General features: G+C 51.4%; 1 protein-coding gene across 3 annotated transcripts in view; it reads left to right on the forward strand.

The window, feature by feature from the left end:
* The window catches only part of ETS1 (ETS proto-oncogene 1, transcription factor), a 76,290-nt gene that overhangs the window by 24,290 nt on the left and 37,581 nt on the right, over positions 1–14,419 (forward strand). The window contains exon 1 of one of the 3 annotated variants that reach the window (XM_054803057.1): positions 4,146–4,492. The exons of the other annotated variants lie outside the window; for them this stretch is intronic. Within the exon in view, the coding sequence (XP_054659032.1) occupies positions 4,423–4,492 (70 nt within the window). The 5' untranslated portion in view covers positions 4,146–4,422. Of the gene's footprint in view, positions 1–4,145; positions 4,493–14,419 lie in introns of those variants that run through there. 3 annotated transcript variants of the gene reach the window in all.

Here is a 14,419-nt window from a genome sequence, read left to right on the forward strand (position 1 = left end):
CCTTTCTTAGTGGTGGCTGCTGCTCTTTCCAACAATGTCCCCCTTACGATAAATCCTTTAACATCTCCGTTTCTCCCTGGAATTGCACAACACTTTTTTTCCCCCCCCTTTGCTCCTGATTTTTGTCTTATGCCCTCTGGATATTGTTTACTCGACAAAACATCAAACCGAAGCCCTGACCGCTTGCGGTCATTAAAAATCCTATGGCAGTTTTGGGGAAGGCTCCACTTTGGCTAATTACGTTCTGCCATAAATATCCCCCTGCAGTTTTAATTGGATATGGTGTTCTTCATTTCCTGTCCATAACAGCTGGGTGGTGTTGCTCCGCGTTATTACGTAGCTGTTGTATTTCACCCCAGAGGTGGCCGTGTTTTGGTACCAGTGGTGCTAGGAAAAGCTCTTTCTCCAGACTACCAGTAACACCTAATCCTGAAGCTGCTGTAATGAGAATGGGTAAATCCAAGGGAGAGGAGAAGCCATCCCAGCTCCATAATAACATCTGGAGGAAAGCCAGCAGCTGCCTGTTTGCAAAAGGGCTGTGACAGGAGCAAATTTGGCCCTTCCGAAGGGGAAGAGCCAGCCCAGCTAGGAGAGAGGTCATGGAAGAGCAGTCCTGCCCACACTACGCCTTCGGAAATCACAGCGAGGGCTCTGGTCCCGTAATACCTTTCCTCGACACTAAATGAATAATGATTATTATTCTTTTAAACCAAGGTTAGTCAGCGTCCCTGGGAACAATGTGGCATTACTGCCCGTCCTTTCTTTGTTCCAAACTGTTGAAAAACAGTCAGGCTGCATTGTGGAGGGAGGGCAGATGGTTATCTCCAATCAACGGCAAAATCTTTTGGGTATATTAATGGCAGGAGGGCTGTTCTCCGCAACTAAGCATCCTCCCTCGACAGGAGAGAGCCTGAATAGATATTAATGTTGAATAACGACAGAATGGAAAAGGAGAGTGAGACTTGGATGTGGAAGAGGAAAGATTTTTCTAAAGCCTGTAAGCAGCAAATAGGAACCAGTTGCTGAGACAAAGTCATGTTTGGCAGGTCTTGGACTCCAAATGGTCACATCCCAGCTGAAGAAACTAATCAATGGATTCCTTCCATGCCTTCTGCGAACACTGAGCCATTGAGCGGCTCAGCTGGAGTTCAGAGCCAGGGCTTTCATGTTGCAGGCTCTGAAGTGAACACAAATTAAGGCGGCCGCTAGGACGGAGTTGAGTTTGAAGGAGAGATTCAGCTGCCCTGGGAGGAAATCTCTGTCCGCAGCCTCTCTGTTCTTTCCCTCCACTTTGGGGGTTTTTGCCCCAGTGCTACTTTGAGAAACATTTCTAATTTCCTGGCACATAGGGGCTGCTGTACATTGCATGAGCAAAATGAAACAGAAGTTTGGCGGGGCATGGAGGGGGAGGCGAGGCAGGGGAGTGGAGGAGCTCAAAGCTTCACTGCAACTATGCTGCACCAAGCTGTGGCTTAGTGTCATTAGCTTTGCAGGATCAGGGCTGAGCTGGGATGCCAAGAGCGTGTGTATCTTTCCTAATAACAAAAACACAAGCTGCGAGAAAGATCTTTGTATTGGTCCAGAAGAGAAGGAACCCCATTACAGGTGCACTGGAGTTCAGCCAGTCCTTGAGACTGTAACACTCGCGCGAGAGGCCAAGCCAAATGCATCGGCCCACAGGAGCAAGGCTAAAGCACAGACAGCGCAGGGGCAGCTGCTGCCTCCTCTGGTGCCGCTTTTTAATCCCACTGGCAGCTCCATCCGGGACCAGCTCTGCTCACGAGAGCCTTCTCCTATGTGGCGTTGACAGCCCATCCCCATCAGCACTCGCTTGGGCGAGCCCCAGCAGCCTCGCCGCGCACCTCCTCTTCTGTTTCCGTCTGGGGATTGTGGTTTGCTGCAGGAGGCTGCGCTCGCTCTGAGCAGGGTGGATTATCGAGCACCGCCGAATTGGGGGGGAACGTTCAGGTCATTTCAATACGGTTGGGACCGCAGGTGCTCTCTGACGGCTTCATCGCCGCGGCCGAGAGCCCGCAGCCAGCTGTGTAAAGCAGTCCCCCCCACGCCAGCGCGCAGACACGCACACACTCTCCCACAGCCACCCCGCCACAGGATCGCAGCCTGCCTGCGTGCACACTCACCCGGGAGTGTGCAGCGCGCCAAGCGAAGTGTAGGAAGGGAAAGATTGTCAGGCTGCGATAACTGCATCAGGTTTCTCTTCCCAAGCCTGCTCTGGAAGGGATCATACAGAAAGGCAGCTGTTTTTTCTGAATCCCCTTTTCATTTTCAACTGGAAACATTCTGTTAAATCTCCTCTCTATAGCTTTCCCTTCAATTGTTGCTGTCCATCCTGTATAGAGAAGAGGGGAAAGAAAGCCAAAATCAAAGGCAGGTGCCAACCCTGTTATCCTGTACAGGGAGAGGCAATGGGGACCGAGTTCTATCCTTACAGCCATCCTCTTTTCACTTTTGGATTTCCAGGTTCATTCCTGTGGTAGGTTTCAAACCAAGGACCCACCACCTGAGGTTTCACACCTCGTGTCCTGCCCGAGCACAGCTCAGGTTCTCCAAAGCGCACGGGAATCAGTGGAGGGAGGTTATATACTGATCACACAGCAAATCACTGGTCCTACTCCACTGCTGCAGGAATAGATTGCCCGTAACTGAGTTTGCAAGTAAATTGGAAAGACGATTGGAAATGCGAGTGCTTTTTTATGGGTGAGGCGCCTGAAATATGAACTTTCAGCTGGAGCTAACTGCCTGCCCCGCTTTGCTAGCTCTCAAGCTTCCTGCTGGCTGCATCTTGAGCTATCTGCCTCGGTAAAACTGGCTGCTCGGGTGAGCCAGAATCAGGCTCACAATTTCTGGCCCCAGCACCTCGCAGCTTCTTTTAGTTACACAAACTTTTCTTCTATAAATATGCCTTAGGCGACTGAGAAAGGCACTGCTGAAGAAGCTAGAAATAATCCTGAGCTGTAACGTTTGTATCTGCAGCTCATCTTTCAGTCTGTTTGAAGGTTTCAATGGCGTTTGCAAGCAGGACCCTGGTTCATCCTATGTGTTAGCAGGCAGCCTTGAACCCTGGCGGCTGACTGACGTGGCCGCCCTCTTCCCCCCGTTACAGCCGGGATGTTCATTTAGGCCCATCTTTGATCAGAGCAGCCCGGTCTCTGCCAGCGTGTCGGAGACTGTTAAGACTTTCAGAGTGAGAGAACCACAAAAGCTGGTTGCTAATGACTTTTTTTTTTTTTTTAACACTTGTACCGGTAAATTGACATCTGTGAGTCATAATCTCCCTTCTGCTCTGCCGTTTGTGGTCTGAAGTTTGTGCTACCTAAATATAATAAAACATATTTAATGTGAAAACCAATATTCTTCTGTTAACTTCATGCCATGCTGGCATGATACCCATTTTGCATCTTTAAGATGCTTTTTATCCAGTCAGTTCCCAAAGCTTTTTGGCCTCTCACCTGTACAAAGCAGGCCCTGAACAACCACCCGTAGCCGTCACCCATCGCCACAGGACTGAGCGGGCCTGTGCACACACGCTCTGCCCTGACCGTGCTTGTGGGTGGGAGTGGATCAGGCTGCTCCGAGCGGGCAGCAAGCGCCACTGATGCGAGCGTGAAAGGGGTGATGTGAGCATGAAGGGGTGATGCGAGCGTGAAAGGCAGCGGTTCGTGTTGAGACAGGCAGGGTGAAGGCAACTGGCCCGGTTTCAAGAAACATGGGTTTTCGGCAGGCCGCCGCGGCTGCAGCTCAGGGCTGCGTGCAGCCAGCGGCATTTTCCCGTGCTAAAACTGCAACTCTCTTTTTCCCTTCGCGTTTGGGGATGCAAGCAGAGCTTGTGGCAGAGGCGCAGCAGCACCCAACTTTGTGCTGGATGCGCTGACACCCGCCCTCCCATCACCCCGTAACCCCCCATCACCCCGTATCCCGCATCCCCCCGGACATCTCGCCTCCACGGGCCGCGCCGCTCCCCCGGACCCCGGGGCAACGCCGGCTCCGCTCCCCGCGGCGCCGGGTGCCGGGGCCGCCTCCGGGGCGGGGGCAGGCGGGTCCCTCCCCTCCCCGCCGCTGTCACCGCTCGGGGCCGGCCCAGCGCCCTCCCCTCGGCGGCTGAGCCCGGGCCGGGGCGGCGGCGGCGGCGGGGGACGGGCGAGGCGGAGCGGCAGCGAGTGAGCGCGGAAGGGGCGGCGGAGGAGCGGAGCGGAGCAGGAGAGAGGAGCGAGGGTGCGCGGAAGGAAGGAGAGAGGAGGAGGAAGAGGAGAAAGAGGAGGAGGAAGGAGGGAAGGAGGGAGGCAGGCGCCCGGCCGCCGCTGCCCCGGGCGCCCCGCTCAGCGCACGGCGGGGCTCAGCAGCCGCCGCCGCCGCCGCCGCCCCCCGGTCCCGGCGGGACGCCCCCGCGGCGCTGCCCCAGCCATGAAGGCGGCGGTGGACCTGACCATCATCAAGACGGAGAAGGTGGACATCGAGCTCTTCCCGTCCCCCGGTAAGCGCCCTGTCCTTCCCTCCCCGTTTCCCCCCTCCTCGCCGGGGAGCCCTGTGGATCCCTTCTTCCCCTCTTTCGCAGCGAGGGCGGTGGTGGGGAAATATCTGCCTGGTGAGGGTTGGAGGCTTTTGGGGTTTTTTTTTTGGGAGGGGGTGTGTGTTTGGGAAGGGAAAACGAGACGCACCCCCCAAGTTGCAGTGGAGCCGGCGCCGCCCGGGCTCTGCCGCCCGGCCCTGCGCTCCCCGGCTCTGCCTCGCAGCACCGCGGGGGGAAGGCGAACTTGCTTTCCGAGCAGTTTTAAAGACTTTCCACCACTACCCCCCCCCCCCCCCCCCCCCCCCCCCCGCCCCGCTTCTCTTAAAAAAACAACCCGCCGCCCCTCCAGCCTGCTTTTCTCATGCTTCTGGCATCCTTGCGGGGATGTAGGCAAGCACCTCCGGCTGGGAGGCAGGAGAGATGCACTCGGATGTGTTTTTTTTTTTTTATGAGCTCCCTGGCAGACCTTTTCCCGAGCGGGTGAGCCACGCCGGGACTGGTAGCCCTGCACAAGCTCCTTCTCTGGGGTGTATATCCCCCCCATCTCTCGCTGGAAATGTCTTGTGTGGTCTAAGCACTCCTGGTATTTAGGAAACAAAACTCCAGCCGTACCTCCTCTAGATTTACCACGTTTAAACCAGGAAAGCCTACTGCTTTGATTTCCCCCCCCCTCCTCTCTGGAGCTGGGGAAATGGGTGGAGGAAGGGTGCAGAAGCTATCAGGGAAGATAGCAACATGTTACTGTGGTTTTTTTTTTTTGTGTGTGTTGTAGCGATAAGTTTAGCTGCTGCTGGCTGTGGTTAACGCTAATAGTTGAGCCTTTACCATAATAAGGGCTGTTGTTCACATACTGATGTCGTCTGACTGCCTGCTGACCCTAGACACTCAACTGATTTTTGCCTTGCTCAGCCGAGGTAGAGGATGGGGTTTGGAGGGTCTTCAAGGAGAAAAAACCTTCTCTTTCTGGGTACAAGGGAGGGTGAAATGAGTCCTGTTGATTCACCTCTCCCTGCTGTAATTCCCACTGCACTGAAGTGGAGGTTTGCTGGATTTTGTGCAGCGCTGGTGCGGTGAAGAAAATCAAATTAGAGTTGTGCGTTTCTTTGCCAGTTAGCAAGTTTCTAGGAAACCCAGAAAGGGGGCTCAGCTCCTGCCAGGCGATATGATTTCAGGCTGCATGTGGGAAATGACAGCTGACTGCTGGAGTGCAAGGGAGGCCGGAGAGGCACAAGGGTTGGTGCTTAGACTTAAAATAGGTGCTTGTGTAGGATCAGAGCTCCAGTAAGTCAGCACATGCCTTGGGGATCTGCCACCGATGGGCTACACGGTGTCTGATGCGAGGAGAGTCTTTCGCGTGATCCATCTTCCTGCTCTACCCGCACATAGAGAGGACAAGGTCTCTGGTGATAGCTATTTTGGTGCTCGGTGCCTCTGACAGCAAGGCTGAGCCTGGCTCTCAGGTTGGGCTTTGAGCAGCCAGGCTTCAAAATGCAAAGGGAACGCTAAGGATGATTTTCCAAGGCACCTATGCAGGTTAAATGGGAGGCTCTGGTGGAGTTGAGGACCTGGTCGGCCTATTTCCTAAAGCTTTGGTTAAAAGAACATTTACTGGATACTCATTCCTGTGCTTCAGGTCGTGATGGCAGTCTGCTTGCTTGCAGGGGAAGAAAAGGGATAAGAAGAACACGTTGGGGCAGGGCTTGGGAGAATGTGGGGTTTATTTTTTGGTTCAGACCAAAGTGTCTGTTTAAATTTACACATCTCCCGACATGGGTGAGAGCATGTTACAGAGGCGTCTGTGTTGTTCAGGTGTTTGAGCGTTGATCAATGTGATTACCTTGTGCCTAAAGTGAGGACTCGGTGTTTTGCGCTGCCTTGAGTTCATTTTCTTCTCTCCGTGAAAGCTCTTTTGCAGCTTATGTCAGCAAGCAATTTTTAGAGTTGACTCGAAGTTTAAACTTTGGCAGGAAGAATGCTGAAAAACAAAAACCAAAAAGGTAAAAAAGAGCTGACTCCCTATCGACTTCAGCTGCAGTCACTTCTGTTTTGGTGGCTGCTCTAACACTGTGAGCCAAAAAGGTCAATGTTGTCAATTAGCTGGCTTAACCTCATTTCCCCTCGAACTTTTTAGAGAATGCTGAAGCTTTCTTGCTTGCGCGGATTGATGTTGAAGGAGGGAGTATGGATGCTTATGGTTCTGGGATCCAGCGATGCCTTGTGTAGGGGACATACTCTACTCCTGTCTGGTTTGGGCTGCATTTAGGACTTAATTGCTCCCTGATTGTTCAGTCCTTGGTCTGGTTGCTGAATCTGCCACCAAATGTGCCCATTGCCCTTCTTTTCAAAATGGGCATTGACCTGGCTGAGGAGTCCAGCCCCTCATTCCTTTACATTCCAGCAAGCAGCAAAGCAGATTTGTTTCACGGTATCCATAGGGTTAACCTTACGCAGGGAGAGTCGTTACAGGCATAGGTTTTCAATTGTGCGAGATGTTTAATGTGCCAGGTGCTTGATGCCCCGTAAAACTGCAGAGATGCATTGGCTGCCCAGTACCATCCCCCTCTCACTCCCCTGAAATAAAACCCTGCTCCAAACCCACAAGTGCAGGCAGCCTCTGCGTGTAAAAGTTAGGTGGGATTTGTAGTGTGTCCAAACAGTTTAAAAATAACCTGAAAGGGATGTGAAGTTGTACAAAGCTTCCAAAGCCAAATTCCCCCCACCGCTGTTGCCAGCAAGAATGTGTGAGTGAGATGAGTAGGTCAGGAGCCAAAAAACCATGGTGGTGGGCTTCTCCTTTAATATATTACTTATACGTGCATGGGTTTCCATGATAAGAATCTGATTGAGTAGATGGTAACATCACTTTTGATGGCAGATATATGAGTGATCCACCAATGGGTTGGTGGGACTTAGTTTACCAGTTTTTTTCCAGGCAGTTAAAAACCCAAACCATGCGAAAATCAACCCTAACAGGAACTTAACCTTGCGACTGGTAAATGCTGCCCTCTGCAAATCAATTTGTTTCCTCCAATTCTGCAAAGCTGTTTGTTCTCTGCGGTCGGAGTTACAAGCGGCTCCGCAACCCTTGCTGGAAGCTGGCAGTGTGTAATTGGGATTCCCAGGTACTGAGAGATAACGACATTTCTTGCTAATGAAGCTGGTACCATAGACGGGTTATAATGGCAGGTGGTGATGGTGGGCATCACAGGTGAGATGGAGATGCTGGACTCCCCGTCCTCCTGCATCCGTTCCCCCTCTTCCTTCCTTTCTCTGGAGGTGCGTCAGGGCACGGTGGTGGCTTTGTTCCTGCCTGGCATAGAGGACTCGGTCTGTGCACACGCAGCATAGAAATCCTGATTGCTGGGGGACGGAAGGACCCCGTGCATTTCGACACTTCCCATGCTTACCCTAAGGACAGCTGGGAGACAGACGCGTTGTTTCCATCGGCCTGTGCGTGGGTGGCATCCCAGGGGTATATTTTTATCTGGCAAGAACCTTTCCCTCTGTTTAAGGTTTGGGACAACATCGAGGGCTGAAGCAAGATTTCTCCTGCTGTGGTTGCTGCAGGGTACAAGGAAGCGGACAGCTTCTATGCAGTGTATGTTCAGATGAGGATCTGCCTGCATCACGTTTCCCCTTCCCATAACCAGGTCAATCTTGTCTTTTTGTCCTTTGCTTTCGCTTTCAATGCAGGCAAATAAGGGAGTTTGCATTTAAAGTGAGTCTTCTGGCAAATGCATGCCCTTCTCTGCTGCAGGGAAATGGCAAAGTGCTTTACGAGTCGGAATGCGTCTTCATTACCGTCTTAGGATGGGATCCTTCATCCTTCCATCTATCTTGTCTAGGGAGGGCAAGTTTCCAGCCATACCTTCGCTCCCAGCTCTTTATATATGTGCACAGAATGGGGATCACATCTGGATCAGCCCGTTCAAGGGGAGTCAGTTTGCTGAGCTGGTTGGGGATAAGAGTAGTGCACAGGTACTTGGAACGTCTTCTCTTCCAAAAAGGAAGGTTTGATCCCGCGTTATGCTTGCACAGCAGACTCCAGGCTGTCCCTACAGCTGTATCAGCCACTGGGTGACTCAGTTTCCCTGCTGCTGTTAGGAAATGGGTCTTGCTGGTGGCTTGCATGGTCATGTTTTCGCATGTGGGGTGAAACTTAGAGCAGCAGAACACCACCAGCATTTCCCTCTCTGCTTCGAGATGTCCTCTGTCCCTTCATCTGCATCAGTTGTACTGGAAGAGCATTTACCTGTCCTCACCGGAACACAAAATGCCAGAGCGTTTGCCTGGAAACCCAGCAAAGCCTAAGGAAAGGAAACAAGCACTGAAAAGTGAAGTGATTTCAGGGATGCAGAGAATTGCATCCGGCATCTTTGTGAATGCTTTTGCTTCTGCATTAACAGCAAAGGTGAGAGCTGGGCTTTGGCTGTGCTTTGCTCTGTGTGGGCATGAATCATCAGCCAACAAGAGACTCTAATAAATTGAGGGCTTTGGGCTCCTCTGGCATTTTCGCTGCTGATTGCCTGTGGAGGAGGTGAGAATTTGAACTGAAAAAGAGCAATTATCTTTCTATGCACTTACAAAATGCCCATTACTGTGGTATCCAGCTAGGATGGGGGAATGAGAGTTTCCCAGGAGGGAGGGGTCTGGCTGCACCTGGCTACCACCAGCTCCTGCTTTTTTTAGTGTCAACTTCTGTCTACTTAAGGGACAAAACTGTGAAAAGAGGTGGAAAGAGGGCAAGTCTGCAAACCTTTCCTTCAGGGATACACCGACTAAAGCGCATTTTAAACCTGGGTAGAGGGAGGGAGATTTCCAGGAAAAAAGGAGCGAAGCCCCATTCCTTCCACTTTTTCATCATAAACTCCGCAAAGCATGTAACAACTGTGTAATTACAGTGTTGTTACACAAAGTGGCCGCTAATTTGCCATGTAATTAGAGCGTGCCATGCTTTGATAGGCCTTATAAAATGAAGGGATAACACAGTCTGATGCTGGAATGCAGCGCTCCAGCTCTCCAAAGGGAGCTGACGAGCACATCCTATGCCATCCCGCTCTCCCAAATCCATAGCAGATTGCTGGCAGACAGGCAGCAAGGAGCTAGGAACATGCATGCTCTCCGGCGGGACTGTGGCACGCTGGGTTTTACCAAGGGAGCCAGGTTTTGAGTACGCTGCTGTGCAAAAGCAGGGAGAGCATCCTCCTGAATGGATCGTGGCTGTGTGGCTGAGCTAGGGGGGCAGCAGGGATGGGGTTTAGGGTGCAAAGGTTGTCCCGTGGCTAGATCTTGGCATTGCAGTTTGATGCTGGAGGCAAAATGGCATGGTGTTCTTCACCAGTTGCTGTTTCAGTGAGAGCAGATACATCTCAGGCACTTGGGGAAGAGGTAGGTGTGAGTAAGACCAGATTTTTGTCTGAATACAGTTTAGGGATGCAAACTTGGATGTGTCATCCCAAATGGCTGTTTTCAGTTGTGGTACCGATCAGATGGGATTTTGAGGAAGCAAGGGTCTTTTCCTTTTTGCGCTCTCAGTTGCTCCTTGCACAGGTGCAAGGCGAGCAAATTACATGACTTAGGAGAGCAAGTGTCATTGCTGTCCCTGGAATGGATCCAAAGGATGTAGCTGCTGGCATCTTCGAGGCTTACAAATTCTACTTGGGGGAAGACCTGTGCTTGGTAGGATATGCCAGGGGACTAATTGAGGTGAAGAAGGAGGGAGTGGTCTGTGTTACTTGAGCATTAAAATGCCCCTGGAACCAGGGACTGACTCGTCATTGCACTGTGAGGTTGGGGGATCCCTACGGAAACTGGGGTTTTCCTTATGGGCGCCAAATTGTGCCTCCGTAGGTCGAGACATGACTCCCTAGGTTTGCTTCTTGCCGGCGAGTCACAGGCCGGGTTGCAGCTTGTCCAAATCAGTGTAGCTCTGCTGAAGCCAGGGATATATGCTCTGATCCAGCGTAAAGCCTCATCGCTGCAGAAGCCAGTGGGACAAATCTGTAGCAGATATAAATTGTACAGCTGTCTCACAGCCAAAAATTGGGCCTGCATCCCCCTTTTTGTTTTTTAACCCACGACATAGTTATGCATCTCAACTCTTTTGTTCCTCTTCCGTGACTAAGCTGCTTGCTGCCTGTGTTTCTTTTTTTTTAATCTTCATTGTGTAGTTTATAATCTTCCAACTAGATAGAGAAAAAAATTTGTTTGCAGCGCTGGCCAAGAACGCTCTGGTTTTGCTGGCGTTGGGCCATGCTTACATCTCCAGTCAAAATACTGCTGGTTAAACAATAAATATTTATTGATTCTCCCACAAGCTCCTACATTTTTCCCAGGTGCAGTGGAATTTGAGGGGGGGGCCACTTGAGTCCTTTGGATCACAAAATTGTGAGATGACTCGGGAGATAACGGCTCTCTAGTGGTCTCGGATGAGAAGGTGACCCTAGCAAAGCTGGGTTCAGTGCTGCTGTATGGCCCCACACATCCAGCCTATAGATCTGTCTGATCCAGCTTCCTCAGGTTTGAGGATTTGTGCCTGTGACTCCTGCAGGTTTCGGTGGTAATTATGTGAAAATATGCAAATCTGCCATTCGCTTTACCTGCCTGAATATCTTCTTAAACACAGGAGGGACTTGAGTCCAGAGGGGATACATAGTTTGATGTCAGGTCCAGAGAGGTGGCAAAAAATAAAAAAAACCAGGGTGGTTTCAGTTTGTAATTTGGTTAAAAGGCTCAGCCTTCGTATCTAGATTGTAAATGCTTGCTGGATCTGAAAGCGTGTAACATTAACAGACTGCAAATGTTTGCACGCAAAGCCTGAGCTTCTGCAAGGCTACGTGTGTTCAGATGAAGGCAAAGCTCTTGGCGCTTGCATTCAGAAGTGCTCTAAGTTGATCTGTTCCCTTGTTGAATGTGGTGGGAGGCTCCGAGTAACTTTTGGCTTCTTTAGCCCTGGATGGGGGGCAAACCCGGAGCTCTCCATCGTTGCTCGCATCTTTCTGAACTGTGAGGTGAAACTGCACAATTTTGTCTTGAGGTTGTTGGGGTTTTTTTTCCACTCAGCCAGCAAAAAACTGAGACCTGGTTTGCTTTTCAGTCTGTGAGCATCATCAGGTCATTGGGGCAATATCTGTCCACGCAGGACCGGGCAGGTGATACATTTTTCTCCATCGCCTCCCCTGGACTTGCTGACCACGCACAATTTTTTGGCGTGCCTCGAATGGCTGTCAGTGCCTGGCTCCCTCTATCCAATGACCTGCTCTGTGTACTGCACAGGTTGTTTGCAAGAAGCCAGGATGCCGTGCTGGTGCAGCACAGCCGTTCAGTCCTGCATCTGGTTCTTGTAGCCACGCAGCCCGCAGAGGAATGTTACCCGCCAGAAAAATATTACAAATGCAAGGAAGAAATAGCAGCCCTCTTTCCCAGAGAGGAAAATCCCCTTCTTTCTGTGACTCCCTCTGGTTTGGGAGTGAGAGCTGAAGGTCACCGTGAGCCCTCAGCTATTTGCCATGCGCTGGTGGCAGCCCCCATTGTGGACTGGGATGTGCAAAGTGGCAGGACTCTGTCTGCGTCTGAGCTGGTCGGGCTCTGGGGATGTAATTTGCATCCCCATCATCTTGCGGCTGGTGTTGGACCCAGCAGCAATCCCCTGCTCCAGCAATCCTCTGTTTTGCAACTTTTTTACTCCTGTTAAACCTCTCCTATAAAGCTAGAAGAGGCAAAGACCTCCACCTCAGGTGGCTGCTGCAGAAAAGCCACCATTATTTGGACTGTAACAAGTGTCCGGTGGGCTGAGCTGTGCTGACTCAGCATCTCCCAGCACCCAGGGTGGTTTTGCAGGAGGGATTGCTTTCCTGTAGGACGTGGCTGTGCATAGGAAACCTTGCTGGGGTGGCTGTGGAGCTGCAGACCGACTCCTAACCCCAGCTAAGCATTCAGAGCTTGTTAATGAACGAAATGCATTTTCTTACACGGAGGGGATTTTAAATTGGCTCCACATGGATTATGTACGTTGTCGCACTTTCCCGGAGGGTGATGGCATGAGTAGGAATGTGGGTTTGATGAAGGAAGCCAGACACTGAGTCAAAAACGGAGCGGCTCCCCCCGCGTTTCCCTCCCCATGCCCCCTCTCCCCGCCATCTCATTTCAAATATTTGACGTGATTCCAAGGCATTCTTCAGATGGCTGGTGGGGAGCGCAGGAGAAGCCAGCCACTGGGACCTTGCTTTTTTTTTTTTTTTTTAAATACACTATGCTTTTGGGGCCTCTGACCCCAAAAGATGTTGAAGAAAGGCTTGATGAGACCTAGTTTTAGGGGAAACTGAGGCACAGTGCCCCTATTACTCTGCAGCAGAGATGTGGAAGCATCCCCAGCCATGTACTCCAGGTCTGCCTCTACTGTCAGTATTTAGGTTTAATTATGGTCTGCGTTAAGCCATTGTGCACCTCTCTGTCTCCTCTGCAGCACCAGGAAGGCCAGGACCACTCTGCCTCTTGGGACTTCCAGTTTGGGTGTACTGGTTGACTCTGATTTAGGCAGGGAGCTAGACTTGGGGGGGAGGCGAATGGCTCAGCCCTGTGTCCCTTTGGCAACCAAGTGTCCTGCGCAGCAGGATGAAGGCTGTGTGTCCTCGTGGTGGCTGGAGTCCTGGCCTGGGGTTTCCACTGGGATGCTGCCTCTGCTGGGATACCCTTGGAGGTCTCTGGATAAAACTGCTGACTAAGGGAAAGCTGCCACTGATGTTGCAGCCAGTAGACACCAGAAACTGGAGCAGAACACTGGGAAGTGCTTTGGGGTTTGTCTTCTGTTTCTTCCCCCTCCTCCCCCCAACACCATGTATCACAATAATCAAAATGTGGCTTTTTGACCCACATGAAAGTTTGGGTTTTTTTTGGTAGGTGTCTGCATGTGTTTGTACAAAACCACTTGATTTTGGTCAGTGTTCTGGAAGCAGCAAGGCATTTTTGTTTAACCTTTTCGTTTTCAGAAATTGTTTACTGAAACCTGAACAGTCAGAAGAAACAGCTTGCAAAAGCTGAGTATTCCTGGCTTTTTCCACTGGAAAATTAAAAAAAGATGTAGTGGGAACACGTGAAATTTGGATCTTTTTTCTTTCTTTTTTTACACATTATTGTTAAAAGCGGTTTTAAAATGCAATGCCAAGTGCTTTCTCTTTTAAAATGCTCAAGGCATGTTACCCAACCACTCCATCTCTCCAGGCTGCTTTGGGAGGTCAGTAAACACAATTCCTCCTTGTCTGCAGCCGGAGGTGGAGAAAAATTCATTTACTCAATCCCCAGCATTAGCCACAGGCGGCAGATGAGTCTGGCAGGTTGGTAGCAGCATCGTGGCGGCTCCTCATCCCATATCCCGACCCTGTGGCATTTCCCAGACCCGTCCTTTCGAAGGGATGCAAAGAAATTTGGGCTTGATGTCAGAGGGCTGTCCCCGGTTCTGGGAAGCCCAGTGCCACTGTGGCGCTGGGAAAGTTTCACTTTCCAGTGTCAGCAGTGGGGTTTCGGAGCTGTCACGGTAGCCGTGGCCCAGCGGGGTGGTTAGTCACTGGGGCTGGTTTCCATCCTTTTAAGCGGCTCCAGATTTGAAGCTGGCTCTAAAGCTTGCAACTTGAAAGGCCCCGGCTATGCGCCTGTTTTGCCTTCGAGCTGGATGACTTTTGTGCGTTCCTGCTTTCAAACGGCCGAGCTCTGAGCAGCCGGGGACATATGGATCCTATAGAGTGACCTCACTGCCCGTCGGACCAGCGTAACGCCAACAGGATGAGGAGGGAACGGAGTGAGGGGCTGTCCCTGCTCTGAGCTGGTCCTGGGCTGGAGCAGCCCTCTCGTCGCTAGCCCAAGCCATTTGGCATCTTCAGGCTGTGATCGAGGGCT

Source organism: Grus americana, chromosome 24 (assembly GCF_028858705.1).
Source record: "Grus americana isolate bGruAme1 chromosome 24, bGruAme1.mat, whole genome shotgun sequence".
Classification (NCBI taxonomy): Eukaryota; Metazoa; Chordata; class Aves; order Gruiformes; family Gruidae; genus Grus; species Grus americana.